Here is a 23,420-nt window from a genome sequence, read left to right on the forward strand (position 1 = left end):
CACAGAGCCCCCCCCACACACCCACACAGAGCCCCCCACACACTGCGAGCCCCCCCACACACTGCGAGCCCCCCCCCACACACTGCGAGCCCCACACACACAGAATGTGTCCTGGGATAGTGCACTCCTCTCGGGGCACGGCGGCGTCACAACAGCACTTGTGCAATGTGTGCCCGCCCCACTGCACGCACATTTTTTCACACTCAGGCGGACACACACACACAATACACACTCTCACACTGATACTCAACACGTAGACACATATGCAGAGACTGAGAGACATGCAGACGGACGAGCTGACACGCACAGTCACACTCACTCAGCCACACAATGCGCAGACAGACGTACACACATGAAGAAACCCGCACAGACACACGCACAAACACACAGGCGCATACACATAGTACATACACACATAAGTATGTACACACATGTATTCGTACGCTCAAAAGTGTATACACAAACACCATTATTCACGGTGCATTCGTAGGTGGCTGGAGGGGTGGTCGGCACGAACCTATCCTGACCTGCTTGCAATAAATAAATAAAAAAAAATAAAAAAATGTAAAGTCAACTATTGGATTAAAATTTGATTGAGGTGGACTAGCAAATCTGTAATCTCTGAACGCCTTAAAGACCACTCAATTGACAAATGCAGAATGTGATGTGGAAGTTATTGTAGAATTTTGGCAATCTGATGTTTAGACTGGGCATGCAGGCGGGACAAGGTGATCAAAGAAGCGACAGAAGAGCATCTGGACATACAAATTAGTTGGATGAAAATTCACTGGACATATTTTGAATATACCACACATGTAAGGAATGTTATATTTAAATACATAAAAAGGGATTAGATTGGGTATCTGAAACTAGTCCTTCACAAGCTCTTAGTGGCATGAACACAGTATGAGGTGACATGGATCCCCACTTGCTTCATTTCCTTCATGCCATTCAAAGCATCCCGAAGGCCATCATTCTCAAATCTTGGGCGGAGATGTCAGAATTGTAGTATTTAAATATTATCAGCTTTCGATCCTGGGGTGCACAATGATTTCTGCAGCATCTACATTACTTACTCAGGTTCCTCCGATTAACATTAATAAAAAGCAACATACATACGTTAGGAAATCACAATCCCTCTCTCTCTCTCACTCCTACATCATCATCTCTCTCCCCAGTCTGTCACCTTTGAAGTCCTTTTTACACCTGTTGGTTACCTATGCGGTTCATCTCTAACAACAGTGTATAACTTGCACAGGGGGCTCGCAGTGTGTGGGGGGCTCTGTGTGGGTGTGTGGGGGGCTCTGTGTGGGTGTTTGGGGGGCTCTGTGTGGGTGTGTGGGGGGCTCTGTGTGGGTGTGTGGGGGGCTCTGTGGGGGGGGCTCTGTGTGGGTGTGTGGAGGGCTCTGTGTGTGTGTGTGTGTGTGTGTGAGAGGCTCGCAGTGTGTGGGGGGGCTCTGTGTGGGTGCGTGGGGGGGCTCTGTGTGGGTGTGTGGAGGGCTCTGTGTGGTTGTGTGGGGGGCTCTGTGTGGTTGTGTGGTGGGCTCTGTGTGGGTATGTGGAGAGCTCTGTGTGGGTGTGTGGGGGGCTCTGTGAGGATGTGTGGGGGGCTCTGTGAGGGTGTGTGGGGGGCTCTGTGAGGGTGTGTGGGGGGCTCTGTGTGGGTGTGGGGGGGGCTCTGTGTGGGTGTGTGGGGGGGCTTTGTGTGGGTGAGCTCTGTGTGGGTGAGCTCTGTGTGGGTGTGTGGGGGGCTCTGAGTTTGAGGGGAGGCTCTGTGTGGGTGTGTGGGGGGCTCGCAGTGTGTGTGGGGGCTCTGTGTGGGTGTGTGTGGGGGGCTCTGTGGGTGTGTGTGTGGGGGGCTCTGTGTGGGTGTGTGTGCGTGGGGGCTCTGTGTGGGGGTGCTCTCTGTGGGTGGGTGTGTGTGCCATTTGCGAGAGATTAAGGTATTGGCATTGTAAATGACAATGCCATTTATTTATCGGTTTTCAAAACGAAGACATAAATAAAAAAATTGTCATTTACAATGCTAATAGCTCTAACTTTTCCAAAGGCCAAACCGTTGCATTGTAAATGCTTGTTATACTTTAGCCTTTGCCACATCTTTATACACGGGGAGAACCATCAACCATATTTAAAGTAATCCCTGTAACCTTTTGGCATCTGGGAAGATGTCTGCATGGTATAGTACCTCTCACCGTTCTTTTCTGGACTTCATGCTGGCTGGCTGCTGCCTCTAGCCTGTTCAGATCTATCACTTTACTACTTTTAAGACAGAAGGTTTCGTGGTCGAGGCTCGGATACTTATTTTGAGGCTAGAGTAGTGGTTGGTTTCCAATATTAATATTTAGGTTTCCAAATCTGAGAGCATTTAGTAGGTGCACCTTAAGAGTCCCTTATCTTTGGCCTCTATTGGAGTATTCCATGCAAACCAGTTCTAATAGCTACTTCATTTGTGTCTCAAATTCCAGCCATTGGAGGCACTGCACATGCCACAACACAAGTTGTGACTTGTGTACTAAGTCATTGTTTATTTCCAAAAATGTGGCTTGAAGCAGCCCCCCCCGAACTTGCATTGGGTACCCATGGTCTACTATTTCACAAATGGTGATCAGAAGTGTTCACGTCAGGGTTGTGTCTGGCGCTAGATGTGGTGTTTGTGTATTCCGCTGTTGGTCTTGTATAAGGAGTATGTTGTGCAGAACATTGTTCATGAGCCCTTCCTGCTCACTTGTCGCACACAGGTCCGTCATTGGTGTTTGAAGCTTCTGCTCATCCATGTTTGACCACAAGTTGCTGCTTCCTCTGAAATTGTGCAACTCCTCCTGCCAGAACCCTTGCCCCGTGCAGTGTAGGACGGGCAGATTCTTTAAGTCATATTAGAGTAAAGTGAAGAGTGTGCAGGACCCGGGGAGACCGCAATGCAGGAACCAGGAGGTGACAGGAGAGTAAAGTGAAGAGTGTGCAGGACCCGGGGAGACCGCAATGCAGGAACCAGGAGGTGACAGGAGAGTAAAGTGAAGAGTGTGCAGGACCCGGGGAGACCGCAATGCAGGAACCAGGAGGTGACAGGAGCTTGGAGAGTGAAGTGAAGAGTGCGCAGGACCCGTAGAGACTGCAATGCAGGAACCAGGAGGTGACAGGAGATTGAAGTGAAGAGTGTACAAACAGGACCCGAGGAGACCGCAATGCAGGAACCAGGAGGTGACAGGAGAATAAAGTGAAGAGTGCGCAGGACCCGTGGAGACCGCAATGCAGGAACCAGGAGGTGACAGGAGAGTAAAATGAAGAGTGTGCAGGACCTGTGGAGACTGAAATGCAGGAACCAGGAGGTGACAGGAGCCTGGAGAGTGACGTGAAGAGTGTGCAGGACCCGTGGAGACCGCAACGCAGGAACCAGGAGGTGACATGAGCTTAGAGAGTGAAGTGGAGAGTGTGCAGGACCCGTGGAGACCGCAACGCAGGAATCAGGAGGTGACAGGAGCCTGGAGAGTGAAGTGAAGAGTGCGCAGGACCCGTGGAGACCGCAATGCAGGAACCAGGAGGTGGCAGGAGTTGGAGAGTGAAGTGAAAAGTGCGCAGGACCCGTGGAGACCGCAATGCAGGAACCAGGAGGTGGCAGGAGCTTGGAGAGTGAAGTGAAGAGTGTGCAGAACCCGTGGAGACCGCAATGCAGGAACCAGGAGGTGACAGAAGAGTGAAGTGAACAGTGCGCAGGACTCGTGGAGACCGCAATGCAGGAACCAGGAGGTGACAGGAGCTTGCAGAGTGAAGTGAAGAGTGCGCAGGACCCGTGGAGACCGCAATGCAGGAACCAGGAGGTGGCAGGAGTTTGGAGAGTGAAGTGAAGAGTGTGCAGGACCCGTGGAGAAAGCAAAGCAAGAACCAGGAGGTGACAGGAGCTTGGAGAGTGAAGTGGAGAGTGTGCAGGACCCGTGGAGACCACAACGCAGGAACCAGGAGGTGACAGGAGTTTGGAGAGTGAAGTGAAGAGTGCGCAGGACCCGTGGAGACCGCAATGCAGGAACCAGGAGGTGACAGGAGAGTAAAGTGAAGAGTGCGCAGGACCCGGGGAGACCACAACGCAGGAACCAGGAGGTGACAGGAGCTTGGAGAGTGAAGTGAAGAGTGCGCAGGACCCCTGGAGACCGCAATGCAGGAACCAGGAGGTGACAGGAGAGTGAAGTGAAGAGTGCGCAGGACATGAGGGACTGCAATGCAGGAACCAGAAGGTGACAGGAGCCTGGGGAGTGAAGTGAAGAGTGTGCAGGACCCGTGGAGACCGCAATGCAGGAACCAGGAGGTGACAGGAGAGTAAAGTGAAGAGTGTCCAGGACCCGAGGAGACCGCAATGCAGGAACCAGGAGGTGACAGGAGAGTAAAGTGAAGAGTGTGCAGGACCCGGGGAGACCGCAATGCAGTAACCAGGAGGTAACAGGAGAGTAAAGTGAAGAGTGTGCAGGACCCGGGGAGACCGCAATGCAGGAACCAGGAGGTGACAGGAGCTTGGAGAGTGAAGTGAAGAGTGCGCTGGACCCGTAGAGACTGCAATGCAGGAACCAGGAGGTGACAGGAGATTGAAGTGAAGAGTGTGCAGGACCCGAGGAGACCGCAATGCAGGAACCAGGAGGTGACAGGAGAGTAAAGTGAAGAGTGCGCAGGACCCGTGGAGACCGCAATGCAGGAACCAGGAGGTGACAGGAGAGTAAAATGAAGAGTGTGCAGGACCCGTGGAGACTGAAATGCAGGAACCAGGAGGTGACAGGAGCCTGGAGAGTGACGTGAAGAGTGTGCAGGACCCGTGGAGACCGCAACGCAGGAACCAGGAGGTGACATGAGCTTAGAGAGTGAAGTGGAGAGTGTGCAGGACCCGTGGAGACCGCAACGCAGGAATCAGGAGGTGACAGGAGCCTGGAGAATGAAGTGAAGAGTGCGCAGGACCCGTGGAGACCGCAATGCAGGAACCAGGAGGTGGCAGGAGTTGGAGAATGAAGTGAAAAGTGCGCAGGACCCGTGGAGACCGCAATGCAGGAACCAGGAGGTGGCAGGAGCTTGGAGAGTGAAGTGAAGAGTGTGCAGGACCCGTGGAGACCGCAATGCAGGAACCAGGAGGTGACAGGAGAGTGAAGTGAACAGTGCGCAGGACTCGTGGAGACCGCAATGCAGGAACCAGGAGGTGACAGGAGCTTGCAGAGTGAAGTGAAGAGTGCGCAGGACCCGTGGAGACCGCAATGCAGGAACCAGGAGGTGGCAGGAGTTTGGAGAGTGAAGTGAAGAGTGTGCAGGACCCGTGGAGAAAGCAAAGCAAGAACCAGGAGGTGACAGGAGCTTGGAGAGTGAAGTGGAGAGTGTGCAGGACCCGTGGAGACCACAACGCAGGAACCAGGAGGTGACAGGAGTTTGGAGAGTGAAGTGAAGAGTGCGCAGGACCCGTGGAGACCGCAATGCAGGAACCAGGAGGTGACAGGAGAGTAAAGTGAAGAGTGCGCAGGACCCGGGGAGACCACAACGCAGGAACCAGGAGGTGACAGGAGCTTGGAGAGTGAAGTGAAGAGTGCGCAGGACCCCTGGAGACCGCAATGCAGGAACCAGGAGGTGACAGGAGAGTGAAGTGAAGAGTGCGCAGGACATGAGGGACTGCAATGCAGGAACCAGAAGGTGACAGGAGCCTGGGGAGTGAAGTGAAGAGTGCGCAGGACCCGTGGAGACCGCAATGCAGGAACCAGGAGGTGACAGGAGAGTAAAGTGAAGAGTGTCCAGGACCCGAGGAGACCGCAATGCAGGAACCAGGAGGTGACAGGAGAGTAAAGTGAAGAGTGTGCAGGACCCGGGGAGACCGCAATGCAGTAACCAGGAGGTAACAGGAGAGTAAAGTGAAGAGTGTGCAGGACCCGGGGAGACCGCAATGCAGGAACCAGGAGGTGACAGGAGCTTGGAGAGTGAAGTGAAGAGTGCGCTGGACCCGTAGAGACTGCAATGCAGGAACCAGGAGGTGACAGGAGATTGAAGTGAAGAGTGTGCAGGACCCGAGGAGACCGCAATGCAGGAACCAGGAGGTGACAGGAGAGTAAAGTGAAGAGTGTGCAGGACCCGGGGAGACCGCAATGCAGGAACCAGTACGGATAGAGACACGTGCTTCTTGTCTGATGCAGAACACTCAGCCACAGCCCAGGTGACAAGGGGCGAAATCGCGCATTTTACAGTGTCCTGCCTGGATGAATGATTCACGGTTCACAATCTGCATTTCAGACTTCGATGCTTATTTGTAAACAGGCATTTAACAAGCATATACACCTACAAATTCCCCGGCTTTATGCTAAACCATTACTTATGCTGTTCCTTTGAATGTTCAACCTTCTTGTCGCACTCTGATTTCGATTTGTCAAACTGACTGCAGCCGTGCCCATTACCTGAGCCCTAAACATTTTATAATTTTAAATACATTATTGCAGCATTAAAATGTCGATAACTAGCAACTTGCAGCGTCACAGCATTGTATATGTGGCGAAAGAGGGCCTGATATGAGAAATATATTTGGTCATAAAACAGAAAATAGTCTTTAGATTGAGTTCTACAGGTAGCTGCAATGCCAGTCTCTGGTTGGACAGCTGCCTCTGAAGTGGGCTGGGTCGCATTTCTGGTAGAAGGTTAAAAGAGGCAAAGAAACGCGGGTCTGAAAATGTTTTTTTCCACTTCAGAACATGTTGTAAACCGGTATAAAAGACTTCCTGAAAGATTACAGTTTAATATAAGCAGGAATTTAAATTAGTAACCCCGTCTGCAGACGGCTTCTTTCGGGGGGAGGGGGGGCAGACTTCATCCCCTCCAGCCCCAGTGAATCCACTCCCACACAGCCTCAGCCCTGGGCTGCCGGGTCCCCTGCATCGCTGCCCCGTGGGCGCCGGTGCTAGGGCGCGGACAGGTCTGCGTGGCGCTGGGAGAGCCAGGCTCGGGGCCCTTTGTTATGCTGAGCTCGGCACAGACACATTCACACCTGGTTCTCATCCTCAGCCCTGGGCTGTCGGGTCCCCTTGCATCGCTTCCTGCTGTGGGCGCCGGTGCCAGGGCGTGGATAGGTCTGCGTGGAGCTGGGAGAGCCAGGCTCTGGGCCCTTTGTTATGCTGAGCTCTGGACACATTCACACCTGGTTCACAGAGGCGGACAGCGCCTCTCCCCCTCAGCTCAGCAGGACAGCGCCTTTCCCCCTCAGCTCAGCAGGAGTCTGTGGGGGTGGGGCGCCTCAAAGGGCCGGGCCCTGCGGGGTTTCTTATCTTCAGAGGATGAAAGGTCGGGGCCATGTTACACTCTCACCCACAGCTCTACATCACCCACGGCTGGGAGTAGGTAAAGTCAGGAACCTGCTAACGTCCCTCCGGAGCGCCTGCAGGCAGCCAGCATCTTTCTGTTTGGCGGGATCCACGTTTCACACATTTTTCTTGACATTCATTCACATGACGGCTTAGCGGTACAGAGACCTTTGCATCATTTACCACTTGCCTCCCCGTGTTCTGATCTGCTTTAAATATTGTACTCTTTATCTTTCAATACTGATACTTTCTGACTCACCGAGTTACCCGCCTTATAGACACACATTCTGTACAGCATCCTTTGCTTTCATTTTGTGTTTTACTGTTATCTTCATTCTCCCTTTGTCAAAGATCCTAGACTCGTAGTGCCTTGAAGGTTAGTTGCTCGCCTCATCCGCAGCGTCTGACATTCCCAGGCGACGGGCGACAATGTGCCTCGTGCAGAGTTTTAGTGGCACGAGACCCTCATGCTCAGCTTCAGTGCTGAGTGCACACTCCTGCACAGCAGAAGTGCCAAGCAGTGCCATGTTCAGAGCAGAACATGCATAAAAAACCGCACGGGCACCAGCGGGAGGGGGGCGGGAACGGGGCCAGAGACACGGAGAGCGAGGCAGCGGTAGGGGGGCGGGATTCTGACTCACCGAGTTACCCGCCTTATAGACACACATTCTGTACAGCATCCTTTGCTTTCATTTTGTGTTTTACTGTTATCTTCATTCTCCCTTTGTCAAAGATCTGAGACTCGTAGTGCCTTGAAGGTTAGTTGCTCGCCTCATCCGCAGCGTCTGACATTCCCAGGCGACGGGTGACAATGTGCCTCGTGCAGAGTTTTAGTGGCATGAGACCCTCATGCTCAGCTTCAGTGCTGAGTGCACACTCCTGCACAGCAGAAGTGCCAAGCAGTGCCATGTTCTGAGCAGAACATGCATAAAAAAACGCACGGGCACCAGCGGGAGGGGGGCGGGAACGGGGCCAGAGACACGGAGAGCGAGGCAGCGGTAGGGGGGCGGGATTCTGACTCACCGAGTTACCCGCCTTATAGACACACATTCTGTACAGCATCCTTTGCTTTCATTTTGTGTTTTACTGTTATCTTCATTCTCCCTTTGTCAAAGATCTGAGACTCGTAGTGCCTTGAAGGTTAGTTGCTCGCCTCATCCGCAGCGTCTGACATTCCCAGGCGACGGGTGACAATGTGCCTCGTGCAGAGTTTTAGTGGCATGAGACCCTCATGCTCAGCTTCAGTGCTGAGTGCACACTCCTGCACAGCAGAAGTGCCAAGCAGTGCCATGTTCAGAGCAGAACATGCATAAAAAACCGCACAGGCACCAGCGGGAGGGGGGCGGGACCCGGGCCAGAGACACGGAGAGCGAGGCAGTGGTAGGGGGGCTGGAACGGGGCCAGAGACACGGAGAGCGAGGCAGCGGTAGGGGGGCGGGAACGGGGCCAGAGACACGGAGAGCGAGGCAGCGGTAGGGGGGCGGGAACGGGGTCCGGAGACAAGGAGAGCGGGAGAGGGGGTGGGAACGGGCAAAAAAAAAAAAGCAAGCACTCACCTGGACTTCTTCCGGGTGCCGTCAATGCCGGACCAGATTCGGGGGTGTTCCCGAGGGCTTTTGGCTGACGTAGCGTGACGTCGCCAAAAGCCAAAAATTCCTGGGAACGCCCCCGAATCTGGTCCAGCATTGACGGACAGACGTGTCTTCCAATGGCTAGCCTCCATTTATGGAGCTAGCCAATGGAAGACGGGGCGGATTCCCAGCCCCCATACTATACTCATTAGGTTTTTCCTAGCGCATGCGTACTTCGTACGCATTGGCTAGGCAAAACCTAAAAAGCCTAATTTAGACTCTACTGACCTGTGTAACTATCGACCCATCTCCCTGCTCCCATGGGCGAGCAAGATCCTGGAAAAATATATAAATCAACAGCTGGTAAACTTCTTAGTAGACCACCACTTACTGGATCCCACCCAGACGGGTTTCAGACCGAAACACGGGACTGAGACCGCCCTCCTCATGGTTACCGAGGAAGCCAGAAAAATCCTGGATCAGGGAGGATCAGTGGCAGTGATCCTCCTTGATCTCAGCGCGGCTTTTGACACGGTCAGCCACGACACTTTGCTGTGCTGTATGTCCCGGGCCGGGATCAAGGACAAAGCCTGGTCATGGTTAAAGTCCTTCTTAGAGGACAGATCCTTCCGAGTGTTCGAGGGCGAGTCTGTGTCCACAAGCAGACCGCTGAAATGCGGAGTTCCCCAGGGCTCCTCTCTAAGCCCTGCACTTTTTAACCTGTACATGAGGCCACTGGCTGATGTCGTCCGCCCATTTGGGGTTAAGATCATCTCTTATGCGGACGACACGCAGCTGGTGGTCTCACTGGCGCAGGAAGCCAACCTGCCGGCACCAGGCGGGCTTAGAGAGTGCCTAGAGGAGGTGAAGACCTGGATGTCCTTATCGTCCCTAAAACTGAATGGGGACAAAACCGAGCTGATGCTTCTCGGCCCCCCAGATCTCAGCCTTCCCGTGTCTCTGTGGCCGCCTTGTTTGGGTTCCCCTCCAACTCAAAAAAACAATATTAAGAGTCTCGGAGTCTGGTTGGACAGATCTCTGTCCTTTAACGTACAAGCCACAAAACTCTCAGCCACCTGTTTTGGCATCATGAGATGTTAAAGAAAATTCTCCCCCTTCTCCCCATGGAAGCCAAACAGGTGGCCATACAGGGGTTAATACAGTCACGCCTTGACTTCAACAATGTGCTCTATCTTTGCGCCCCAGAATACACTCTGAGAAGGCTCCAGATAGTGCAGAACTGCGCTGCACGCATCTTGCTCGATCTCCCCCGCAGACAATCAGTGAGGGCCGAGCTGGTAAGCCTCCACTGGCTACCGGTGCGCCAGAGAGTTATATTCAAGGCAATGTGTATAGCACACCAGGCCTTCTGGAACACTGGCCAAAGGATTACTCGTGACCTAATCACCCACTATACTCCTAGCAGAAGCCTCCACTCCAGTCAGACCTTCCTCGCAATAGCCCCCAGAATAAAAAAGTCCAGATCTGGAGGCAGGACGTTTTCCTATAATGCAGCCAGGTCCTGGAACGCCCTTCCACTGCATCTCAGAGCCAACCCCAATCTTTCTGCGTTTCGCAAACAGCTGAAAACCTTTCTATTCATCCTGCCCAACTAAATCTAACCTAGCCTCCCCTTTAGGCTCTCTTGCGGGTTCCTGGTCCTCTTAGCGCTTGGACGCCTCCGGGCAGCAATTCGCGCTGTATAAATTCACATCCTAAAAAATTCACATCCTAACAATACCACTCGCCAGTATATTAAAACAAATCTAAAAACTTGATCAATTGTGCTTGTATGACTACGGAACCCAGCCTGGAGAGGTGACAGTATTGTTTCCTCCTCGATCCACCCTTGGATTCTCTGCAGAACAAGCCTTGCTATCACCTTCTGAATGCAATCTATTAGACTTATCGGCCTATAATTTCCTGGATCGGAGCGCTCCCCCTTTTTGAATATTGGAATAATCTCAGCTCCTTTCCAGGTGTTGGGTATGGGTGAGCCATTGGCAATACCATTGGCAAGTAATTGAATATACGGTGCCCATACCTCCGTGTCGTGCATAAACAGATCAGCTGGTACTTGATCCAGCCCAGGGGCTCTTCCCTTTGGGATGGCTTTCAATATTCTTTCAACCTCGGTTCTATTAAAGTGTAACGGGGTAGTGCCATTTGGAATTATCACAGGATCTGTATCCGTCACACTATCCGAGTCCGGGGGGGCAAACTGTGTTGCAAAATGCGAAACCCAGAGATCAGGTGGAACATAATTACTGGGCTCTCCCCTTGGTATCCCCCTTCCCCATTTAACCAGATCCCAGAATGTTCCCATAGTCCTTTCTCTACTGGTGCAATATAACTCCCTCCAGTACTCCTCATCCCAAGCCCGTTTAGCATCATATTGGGCTTTCTTGTATGAGGCACGGGCATCCTTAATTTCATCCCTATCCTTCAATTTTATTGCCTTCGCCAAGGCTTTATAGTCATACCCTACATAATTTACCATACCATTGATCCTCCCTATTAACAGAAATTTTCTGCGGATTGGATACTTTCTTAGTAAAATAGTCCTTAAGATGATTAAAAAGTTTTCTGCGGATTACGTTAGCTACCACATCCTCCGATGTGATGCACTTCTGGAGGTCGGTTGTTGCCTCTAGAGTCAATTCCCTCAACACCGCTAAGGTGTCCTCTTTCAACAGGCAATTTGCCCATTTAATCCTCCTTGTAAGAAGAATATCTGATCCTCTATGCAAGCTTCAGGAAAATTAGATGCAGACAGCTTAAGGGTTAGGACTAGCGGGTCATGATCGCCTTCTACTCTATCGACCACTATCATGTCCTTAACAGAAGACCAATTATCCCTTAATAAGGATATAATCTATGCGGCTCCTGCATAATCCATTGTTGAATGTAGACGCCCCCATATTATCTGAGGCCGTTCTTCCATTCGCTGCCCTTAACCCATGTTCGATGCATAACATTTTAAGCTGAAGTGCAGCTTCTGTGCACTTTTTAAGGGCGCCATGGACAGTTGCGGAATATTCCATGTAATATCTTCTTCCATGGTGAGATCTACATCATTACTATCGAGGGGTTCGAAGCAACAATTAAAATCTCCCCGACCAAAATATTCCCCTTTCCATTATAAAAAGCAACAAGCGAATCAAGCTGAGCAATAGTGCCCAATGCTTTACCCCAGGGAATGCCTCTTGCATGAATGTTAAAGATATAAAGGTCCTTAAACTCTGGACTTTGGATTTTTATTAGTAAAATATCATTACATTTAGAGTCCAGTTGTTTGACTATATAACTACTATCCTGTCTTACCCATGTTATTAGACCCCCCTTTGGTCTCCCCCGCTGACTTGGAATTGCTGGATTAGAAAAGTTTAAATAACCCAGTCTGTACTCTGTGTCAATCAGCCATGTCTCCTGGAACAATACAAGATTGTTACTATCTATAAAAGACAGCCAATCTTGGGATGTAACGTTACTTCTTAACCCAGCAATGTTCCATGAAACCAGGGATGTTACGCTAGAACCAGAATTGGGAGTTAGATATTCTAGATATTCGCTATCATCTGACCCCCTATCTTTTGCTGTTCTTCCTATTTTGTGATGTACATCGGGCAAGCTAGTGGCTATATTTAAGTTATTATCAACCACCAAGCCCATTACCATGTTATTGATGAGGGTACTGCCTAATAGGGCATCCTTTGCAGTAACTATAGATTTTTCTATGTTGATATTTGGTCCCAGGTCCATGGATTCTCTAAGAATTAATGCTGGGCTAATTTTAGTAAGTTGCCCATCAGTTCTAGATGACAGTCAGTCATTGCGTCTAATGCGCTCAGGGCCTCATATCTATTATTCAATGATATCAGACCATTTGTAGGACCTTCCTGACTTATTTGATGTCTGCCTACATTACCCCCATAGGGGATATGTGGTTGGTAGAAGTAGCCCAGAGGTAAGACGTTAATACCCTCAGACCTGATCCTAAACGTACCCGCCTGTCGCAGAATGCGCCCCACAAACTCTGGGCACCTAAAACTTAGGACTACACAGTCTCCTGCCATACCCTTTGTCGAATTACCAACCCATTCGACCCTTCTCACCATCTTGAATTCTTTAAACAGATGATCACCGAGCCCTGTTCCCCCATTTAGGAAATTAAGTGCTTTATTTTTAAGAGAGGACCAATGCTCCTCTTCGTAATCCAAAATTTTGGGGACATTAGTTAGAATAACAGTATAGGGACTTGCCTCCGGGGGAAGATGGAGAAACGCACCTGGGGGCATACGATTTCCCACTCCCTGTAATCTGCCAGTGTAGCCCCGTGTCCCTAACCTGGCACTTGGGTCAATGCATGTTACAGGGGCTTGTTGGGGTGCTATTGGGGTTGCTAGTCGAGATATCGAGCCTGTTGTAGGGAATCTGGCAATACCAGAACACCGCTCCCCAATAACTCGTTCAGCACTGGGTGGAATCCCGGAGGGGGTAGTATGCTCTTTGAGTAGATATTTTTCTAATTTGCTTAACCTTAGGTCAATTGCTTCCAGTTTCGCCATGACTGGATTAATTAATACTAGTAGCTTTTCCTCCAGCTGCTTTAAAAAGTCATTGTTATCACTAGAGGAACTAGGGCCTACTGTAGGTGCGGAGAGTTTATTTTCACCCTTAGCCCTATTGTTTTCCGGGTCCACAACTGTTTCCTTTTGTACTCCAGGCCCGTATGCGGGATTTTTGTTTGTAGCCTGTTTTGAATTCTGGTGGCTTCCTTTGGGTGCACTACGTGCTTTCCTTTTCATAGGTTGATCTCTTCCCCTAATAGCTTGTGGGGCCTTTGACTGCCTAGTTCGTGTAGAGGTAGCCGAAGTAGATGTGGATGTACAGGGAGTAATAGCCATCTGTAGGGATGAAATAGAACCCTGCTGCACGGGCGATATTATCACGTGCGGGGTTAATGGGCAAGCTTGTATTGCTACAGATAGCTCCGGTGCAGATACGGGGTTTACAAGCGGGTGAAGGAGATCTATTGAGAGCCTCCTCTCTGTGAGCTCAATCTCTTTCATTAGCACCGATTCTGCCCGTAATAAGAAAGCATCTAAGCGCCCCACAACCCCTGCTCCTGCCCCGTGCCCCCCTCACACCAGGTCAACAGATCTGGGTTTAATCCATCTCCGTTCTTTAGCCCACTCTGCCACCCCAGGTCAGACATGGCCATATGCAAATCAGTCTGACCCTGTGCCTCCTGGGAACAGTCCAGCCCGAACTGCCATGCTATGCCTTCCCTGGACCGGAAAGAAGCTTCCTAGGACCGGTTTCTGGCATTACAGCCGTCTTCAGCCAGGCTTGCTTGAATCCAGTGGCAAAGTGAGCAAGGGACTCACGTCTGAGCATACCCGCCAACTTATGGCGAACAAAACGGTACAAAAGGGGGTGGTGATGGACGGAGCATCTGAACCAATTAAACACTCACACCCAGTCAACAGATCTGGGTTTCTTCCATCACAGTTCTTTAGCCCACTCTGCCACCCCAGTTCAGACATGGCCATATGCAAATCAGTCTGACCCTGTGCCTCATGGGAAAAGTCCAGCCCGAACTGCCAAGTTATGCCTTACCTGGACCGGAAACAAGCTTCCTAGGACCGGTTTCTGGCAATACAGCCTTCTTCAGCCAGGCTTGCTTGAATCCAGTGGCAAAGTGAGCAAGGGACTCACGTCCGAGCATACCCTGCCAACTTATGGCGAACAAAGCGGTACAAAAGGGGGTGGTGATGGATGGAGCATCTGAACCAATCAAACACTCACACTCAGTCAACAGATCTGGGTTTAATCCATCACCCTTCTTTAGCCCACTCTGGAACCCCAGTTCAGACATGGCCATATGCAAATCAGTCTGACCCTGTACCTCATGGGAACAGTCCAGCCCGAACTGCCAAGCTATGCCTTCCTTCGACCGGAAACAAGCTTCCTAGGATCGGTTTCTGGCATTACAGCCGTCTTCAGCCAGGCTTGCTTGATTCCAGTAGCAAAGTGAGCAAGGGACTCACGTCTGAGCATACCCTGCCAACTTATGGCGAACAAAGCGGTACAAAAGGGGGTGGTGATGGATGGAGCATCTGAACCAATCAAACACTCACACCCAGTCAACAGATCTGGGTTTAATCCATCACCGTTCTTTAGCCTACTCTGCCACCCCAGTTCAGACATGGCCATATGCAAATCAGTCTGACCCTGTGCCTCATGGGAACAGTCCAGCCCGAACTGCCAAGCTATGCCTTTTCTAGATCGGAAACAAGCTTCCTAGGCCCGGTTTCTGGCATTACAGCCGATTTCAGCCAGGCTTGCTTGAATTCAGTGACAAAGTGAGCAAGGGACTCACGTCTGAGCATACCCTGCCAACTTATGGCGAACAAAGCAGTACAAAAGGGGGTGGTGATGGACGGAGCATCTGAACCAATCAAACACTCACACCCAGTCAACAGATCTGGGTTTAATCCATCAAGTTCTTTAGCCCACTCTGCCACCCCAGTTCAGACATGGCCATATGCAAATCAGTCTGACCCTGTGCCTCATGGCAACAGTCCATGGGAATAGCGCAATCTAAGATCCAAGAGTCTAACACCCGGATCTAAGTTTCAGGGGCTAGCATACCGCAGCATGTTTTGATATAAACAATTCAGCCCAAGTTCTGCCTGTGTTTTATAACTAGTTTCAGAAATATTGCTACCAGTCTGGCAAAAGGTTTAGGGTCTAGGAATTGCAGTGCCAAATAAGCTGGGCGGCACCTACGTAAGCCCATGACTTTGAGGCTAGGCAAAAGCCAATAGTGCCTCAGTTCCTTGTAAAACTTACAGAACAGTATGATATGAATTGTCGTTTGGGGTGAGCTGTCATCACAAGGACAAGTCTGAAGAGATTTTTTCCAAATGTTGGTCTTAGGAAAGGTGACTAGGTGGTGGAAGATGTCCAGTCTAAACCTGGTTAACAAGAATCTCTCATAGCCCGTAAAGTTGTAGGTTAGATAAGGCTGGACCTTAAAAGATGTTTGTATCTAAAGTGAGTGCTGGACCGTGACTTTTGAGACCTCACTAACAAGTCGAAGAGATTCTAAGTGGGCCAGGCAGATCTTTTTAAACTTCTTTCTCGGGATGACAGCTATTGAGGTGGGTGAAAGGTAGTACTGAATCAAACCAAAGTCGGTAAAGAATTTTCGAACATAAGCGATCCAGCCAATCTTTAGAACCATTTCTAAGGAAAGACAATCCTCTATGATTCCCCGGCAAAGAGTGGTCTCACATGCCGTCCAAATGCGGTGCCACAAAAGAAGAGGCTGGATCAGAATCAGGTCTACTACATAGGACATGCCTACTTCCACTGCCTAACTCTCCCACTCTCTCTCACTGACTGACTTTTTCACTCTCACTGACTGATGGACTCTCTCTCACTGACTCTCTCTTACTGACTCTCTCACTGACTGACTGACGCTCTCTCACTGACTGACTGACTCTCTGACTGACTGATTCACTTTCACTGACTGATGGACTATCTCTCACTGACTCTCTCTTACTGACTCTCTCACTGACTGACTGACGCTCTCTTACTGACTGACTCTCGCTAAAAGACTGACTGACTCTCGCTAAAAGACTGACTGACTCTCGCTGAAAGACTGACTCACTCTCGCAAAAAGACTGACTTACTCTCTCTTTCACTCACTGACAAACTGACTCACTCTCTCACTCTCATTCACTCCCACTGACTGACTCTCACTCTGTCACTGACTCTCTCACTCTCACTGACTCACTCTCTCTCAATGACGAACTCTCTCACTCTCACTGACTGACTCTCTCACTAACTGACTGACTCTCACTCACTCCCTCACTGACTGACTCTCTCTCTCTCACTGACTATCGCTCTCTCACTGACTCTCACTCTCACTGACTGACTGACTCTCCCTCTCTCACTGACTGACTGACTGACTCACTCACTCACTCTCTTACTGACTGACATTCTCACTAACTGACTCTCTCACTCACTCTCACTAACTGACTGACTGACTGACCTTCACCCTCCTGTTATTTATGCCCACCCCATAACAAAAAAAACACAACAAGCAACCATTTGGACAGGCAGATACAAGTTGCCAGCATTGAAAGGACAAAAAAAACTCAAGACATTATTTTTAATACTTTTTTAATATGGTCGTTCATTTGTACATAATGCTTTTTTGGTCATATCTAAGGTAACAAAAATGCTTCTGACGCTTCTTTATTATAACTTTTCAGCATGCTGCAGACTTCTGTACAGCTCAGCTTAAAGACATAGGTAAAGACAATATCTCTGGCTAAACACTTATAAGTTCCCAAAGGCGCGACCTATTGGCTATGCCAATGCTTGTTGTTCTAGTCCTTGCCCCTTTAGGCGACAGGGGCTACAATGACAATGACTGGACACAAAGTGCCAATGGGGTCCCAGAGCTGACTGTAACCGGAACCAGAGGGAGTGTCTGGTGGTGTACTTCCACGTGAGAGCCAGGAGCCTAAGAGAGAGCACAGTGATGTGTTAACACCTGAGTGTACTAGAGTGCTGCATGCAGGCCCCAATGTTGCACCATCTTCCGAGAGTGCTAGAAGCCTCAAGGAGTGTCTGATGCTGCGACATCGACTGAGATTGCCAGAAGCCTCAGGGAGCCCCTGATGCTGTGACATCACTTGAGAGTGCCAGAAACCTCAGGGAGCGTCGATGCTGTGACATCGACTGAGGGTGCTGGAAGCCTCAGGGTGTGTCTGATGCTGTGACATCGACTGAGATTGCCAGAAGCCTCAGGGAGCCCCTGATGCTGTGACATCACTTGAGAGTGCCAGAAACCTCAGGGAGCGTCGATGCTGTGACATCGACTGAGGGTGCTGGAAGCCTCAGGGAGTGTCTGATGCTGTGACATCGACTGAGGGTGCTGGAAGCCTCAGGGAGTGTCTGATGCTGTGACATCGACTGAGGGTGCTGGAAGCCTCAGGGAGTGTCTGATGCTGTGACATCGACTGAGGGTGCTGGAAGCCTCAGGGAGCGTCTGATGCTGTGACATCGACTGAGGGTGCTGGAAGCCTCAGGGAGTGTCTGCTGCTGAGACATCACCTGGGACTGCCAGAAGCCTCAGGGAGTGTCTGATGATGTGACATCGACTGAGGGTGCTGGAAACCTCAGGGAGTGTCTGATGCTGTGACATCACTTGAGAGTGCCAGAAACCTCAGGGAGCGTCGATGCTGTGACATCGACTGAGGGTGCTGGAAGCCTCATGGAGTGTCTGATGCTGTGACATCGACTGAGGGTGCTGGAAGCCTCAGGGAGTGTCTGATGCTGTGACATCGACTGAGGGTGCTGGAAACCTCAGGGAGTGTCTGATGCTGTGACATCGACTGAGGGTGCTGGAAGCCTCAGGGAGCGTCTGATGCTGTGACATCGACTGAGGGTGCTGGAAGCCTCAGGGAGTGTCTGCTGCTGGGACATCACCTGGGACTGCCAGAAGCCTCAGGGAATGGCTGATGCTGTGCCATCGCCTGAGAGTGCCAGAAGCCCCAGGGAGTGTTCAGTGCTATGCTGTCACCTGAGATTTCCAGATACCTCGAAGCGTCATGCTGTGCTACAACCTGACAGAGCTTGAAGCTTTGGGGAGTGTCCGATGCTGTAGCATCACCTGAGAGTGCCAGAACCCTCAGGGAGTGCCTCATGCTTTGCCATCGCCTGAAAGTGCTAGAAGCCTCAGGGAGTTCCCAATGCTGTGACATCACCTGAGAGTGGCAGAATCCTCAGGGAGTGCCTTATGCTGTGCCATCGCCTGAGAGTTCCAGAACACTCAGGGAGCACCCGATTCTGCACCATCTTCTGAGAGGGCCAGGAGCCTCATGGAGTGCATGATGCTGTGCCATCTCCTGAGAGTTCCAGAACCCTCAGGGAGCACCGATTCTGCACCATCTTCTGAGAGGGCCAGAAGCCTCAGGGAGTGCCTGATGCTGTGCCATCACCTGAGAGTGCCAGAAGCCTCAGTGGGAGCCCGATGCTGTGCCATCGCCTGAGAATGTGGGAAGCCTCAGGAAGTGCCTGATGCTGTGACATCGCCTGAGAGTGCCAGATGCCTCAGAGAGAGCCTGATGCTGTGCTATTGCCTGAGAGTGTCGGAAGCCTCAGGGAGTGCCTGATGCTGTGACATTGCCTGAGAGTGCCAGAAGCCTCAGGGAGTGCCTGATGCTGTGACATCGCCTGAGAGTGCCAGAAGCCCCAGGGAGTGTTCAGTGCTACGCTATCACCTGAGATTTCCAGATACCTCAAAGCGTCATGCTGTGCTACAACCTGACAGAGCTTGAAGCTTTGGGGAGTGCCCGATGCTGTGGCATCACCTGAGAGTGCCAGAACCCTCAGGGAGTGCCTCATGCTTTGCCATCGCCTGAGAGTTCCAGAACCCTCAGGGAGAGCCTGATGCTGTGCCATTGCCTGAGAGTGTCGGAAGCCTCAGGGAGTGCCTGATGCTGTGACATCACCTGAGAGTGCCAGAAGCCTCAGGGAGTGCCTGATACTGTGACATCGCCTGAGAGTGCCAGAAGCCCCAGGGAGTGTTCAGTGCTATGCTATCACCTGAGATTTCCAGATACCTCGAAGCGTCATGCTCTGCTACAACCTGATAGAGCTTGAAGCTTTGGGGAGTGCCCGATGCTGTGGCATCACCTGAGAGTGCCAGTACCCTCAGGGAATACCTCATGCTTTGCCATCGCCTGAAAGTGCTAGAAGCCTCAGGGAGTGCCCAATGCTGTGGCATTACCTGAGAGTTCCAGAATCCTCAGGGAGTGCCTTATGCTGCGCCATCGCCTGAGAGTTCCAGAACCCTCAGGGAGCACCCGATTCTGCACCATCTTCTGAGAGGGCCAGAAGCCTCAGGAAGTGCCATCTCCTGAGAGTTCCAGAACCCTCAGGGAGCACCGATTCTGCACCATCTTCTGAGAGGGCCAGAAGCCTCAGGGAGTTCCTGATGCTGTGCCATCACCTGAGAGTGCCAGAAGCCTCAGGGAGTGCTGGTGCTGTGCCATTGCCTGAGAGTGTCGGAAGCCTCAGGGAGTGTCTGATGCTGTGACATCGCCTGAAAATGTGAAAAGCCTCAGGAAGTGCCTGATGCTGTGACATCGCCTGAGAGTGCCAGATGCCTCAGAGAGAGCCTGATGCTGTGCCATTGCCTGAGAGTGTCGGAAGCCTCAGGGAGTGCCTGATGCTGTGACATCGCCTGAGAGTGCCAGAAGTCTCAGAGAGTGTCTGATGCTGTGACATCGCCTGAGAGTGCCAGAAGCCTCAGGGAGTGTCTGATGCTGTGACATTGCCTGAGACTGCCAGAAGCCTCAGGGAGTGCCTGATGCTGTGCCATCACCTGAGAGTGCCAGAAACCTCAGGGAGTGCTGGTGCTGTGCCATCGTCTGAGAGTGCCAGAAGCCTCAGTGAGAGCCCAATGCTGTGTCATTGCCTGAGAATGTGGGAAGCCTCAGGAAGTGCCTGATGCTGTGACATCGCCTGGGAGTGCCAGATGCCTCAGGGAGAGCCTGATGCTGTGAGATCGCCTGAGAGTGCCAGAAGCTTCAGGGAGTGTCTGATGCTGTGCCTTCACATGAGAATGTCAGAATCCTCAGGGAGTGTCTATTGCTGTACCATCACCTTACAGTGCTAGAAGCCTCAGGGAGGGTCCTAGGAGATCTGTGACCAGTAACCTTGCAGCTTAGGGGTTTGAAGTAAAAATCCTGAGCTGCATGTGACTGTGAGAATCGCAGGCTTTGCACCTGCAAAACCCATAATGCATCATGCTGTAGGCTTGTTTGGGATCTTATTTATTACTTGATGATATCGGAAGTGACATCAAATTACTTAAGACGCTATCAGTGACATTATCCTGCACATCATCATTGGTGACATCAGCGCTATCATAAAATATGGCATCGCTGATGACACTGGTGAAGGACATTTGGCGGACGTAAGAAGGTAGCACAGTATACACGCGCTTCCTGACTAGTGATTGATGGTGCTTTGTGTCTACATTTCCCCTTCCTTTCCCATGCCACATATTCCTTTTCTTTGAGGCTGCAGTGGTAGTGATTTGCATGTGTCAGTCTTCAGGACTCCCAGGAGTGATCATGATGGAAGTACATTGTTGACTACAAACATTCAGTGATTTCAGTTCTCGTAGTCATGTCATTCTCTCTTCCTGGCCCTTCAGGCACAGGATGAGGTTTCCCATGCTGCGGTGCCCTGTGTGGCTGGTTCAGCTGTGAAGGGCGCTTGACTCAACCGAGTGGTAGATCTTGGCTCATTTTTACACTCTTTTCCTCACTTCCCCCTCATGTTTATCTTTCTTTCGCCAGGGCCACCTTGGAAAGGTGAAGACCTGCTGAGGATGCTGGCGGTGCCCAATAGATCTCTATTAGAGTCGAGCGAAGCGCCACCTTAACAAGCCATCATGGCGAGAAGCACTGAAGGCGACATGTCCAGCGGGGATGAGGTTGTCACAGAGGCCACCCCGTGCATGGAAGAGGAAGGCATGAGTGGTGGCCCTCCAGGTGAGAGTATGCTCTTGGATGACTATGACATGCTCTAGTCCTGCAGGGAAGGAGGAGGTGTTTGCATGTGCTAGCAGGGGTAGCCTAAGACTCAGCCATGGGCTAAGGGCTCTAGATCTGGCTCCTGGGGGGACAGGACATACAGGAAATATGGAGTCCATGGTTCTCGTCTTGGCTGTTGTGTGAGACCTAAGATAGCAGAGAAGACTCATACATGAAGTGAGGAGTCCAGGCTGAGCTGGAGTAGGCGTGGGGTAGAGGTCAGTGTCCAGGCACGAAGCATCAACGGTGAGGTTAGGGCTGGTGCTGAGTGGTCATGCATGTATAAGAACAACAGGAGAGAACCCATAGACCACGTTGGGATGGGTGTGTCGTGTAAACAGAAACAATTCCCAACAGGTATCATGTAAGCGCAATTTAAACAGTGTATGCAGTTTGCATTACAAAAATAAGGAACAAGGAGTCACTGGAATTTTTTGAAAAAAAGGCTGTATTATTCACCAATAGACACAGGGAGAGGTCTTTCACATGGCAATATAGTTAAACAGCACTGTACAGAACAGATCATGTGACAACCCAGTGGCACTTGGTGCGTGGTGCTGTATACAGTTGGTGATTGTGAAGGTGCAAGTGCTAAAGTGAACAGCGTGATCGGCGCATAAACCCAAGTTTGTACAACAATAATGGCTCCACAAGAACAAGTTGTAATCACTTAAAACAAGATTGCATAAATGTAAACAGGAGCACAAAGCGTGATATGCGTCATATAGTTTATGCTGTAGAGTCGACGGCGTTTCGATCCCCGTTAGTCGGGATTGTCATCAGGACAGGGTTGTTGATGGCGTCAGTGAGTGACACCCAGGCGGGGAAGCGTGGGTGGCTGAGGTCCATGCGGTCGCTTAGAAGTCGAGGGTTGATCGTCGATTGAATCTGATCAGCGGGCGGGACGTACGCGCCTGTGTGAATCAGGGCGGCGGAAGGCAATTGGGGCTCTTCTGGTTGTGGACTGCTAGAAATTAATGCTGGAGTGGTCATGCATGTCAGGAGTCTATGGTCCTTCTTCAGGCTGCAAATCTGATAATTTGCCTGAGGAGAGAGGTCAGAGCTCAGCCTGGAGTTTATGAACTCTAGACGTGGCGGAGACAGGGGAGGCATGGGTTAGTAGTGACAGCTCTTTCATCAACCTGGTTCTAGTCTGTGTTGTGTGGAGGGGAGGCATGCTGAGAGCTCAGGCATCACCCCAGGGTCTGTTTGTTCCAGGTATGACTCAGGTGGAGGAGGTCTGGGCTAGTGATGAGGGTTTAGCCATGAAGTCCAGAGTCTTTGGTTCAAGTCTTGGCTGTGGAGTTAGGCGAGCGCTAGTGCTGAAGGCTCATTCTCAATTTGGCACCTATAGGTTCTGGTGCTGGCTGCTGGGGTGGGAGGTGTGGGTTGGGGGTGAGAGCTGAGGCATCAAGTCAGAACTTAAGTCCATAGTTCGATCTTTGGGAACTTAGAAGCTTAAGTGGTTTGAGGATGGAGTTACTGGCCCAGTCAAAGTTTAATGGTTCAATGGGCTCTAGACCTCGTTGAGAGGGAGGTGGGGCCTAGTGATAAGAGGTCAGACACAACACTAGGAGTCTACGGTCTAGTACTGGTTTAGAGCTAGTCCATAAGGTCTAGTTGTGGTTGTGAAAAAGGAGTTGTGGGCTAGAGATGAGAACTCAAAGCTGGAGTAGGACAAAATGGATTTCAGTCCTCGAAATCAGGGAAGAGATGCTGACTAGTACTGAGATTTGAGAGTGAGAGTCAGAGCCTGTGCCTTCTAGCTGTGGTTGTGAGGGAGGCAGCGTAGGCTAGTAATTAGAGGTCTAAGCTGGTTAAAAGGCTGGGTGGTAGGACAACTCAGGGCTGGCAGAAAATATGTGCTGGAAATAAGATTCCTAGGCAGGCAGAAAAGGCGGGCTAGTGATGAGAGC

At 51.0% G+C, this 23,420-nt stretch overlaps 1 protein-coding gene across 2 annotated transcripts in view; it reads left to right on the top strand.

Moving 5' to 3' along the window:
• Positions 1 to 23,420, top strand: part of LOC147717808 (transmembrane protein 268-like) — a 107,964-nt gene that overhangs the window by 14,197 nt on the left and 70,347 nt on the right. For both annotated transcript variants that reach the window (XR_015296098.1, XM_086924597.1), the window contains exon 2: positions 21,268 to 21,462. Coding sequence is in view for 1 of the 2 variants with exons in the window: in XM_086924597.1 (XP_086780723.1) it covers positions 21,363 to 21,462 (100 nt within the window). In the remaining variant the exon portion in view is untranslated. The remainder of the gene's footprint in view (positions 1 to 21,267; positions 21,463 to 23,420) is intronic.

The sequence above is a fragment of the Lissotriton vulgaris genome, chromosome 5 (assembly GCF_964263255.1).
Source record: "Lissotriton vulgaris chromosome 5, aLisVul1.2, whole genome shotgun sequence".
In the NCBI taxonomy this organism is placed as follows: Eukaryota; Metazoa; Chordata; class Amphibia; order Caudata; family Salamandridae; genus Lissotriton; species Lissotriton vulgaris.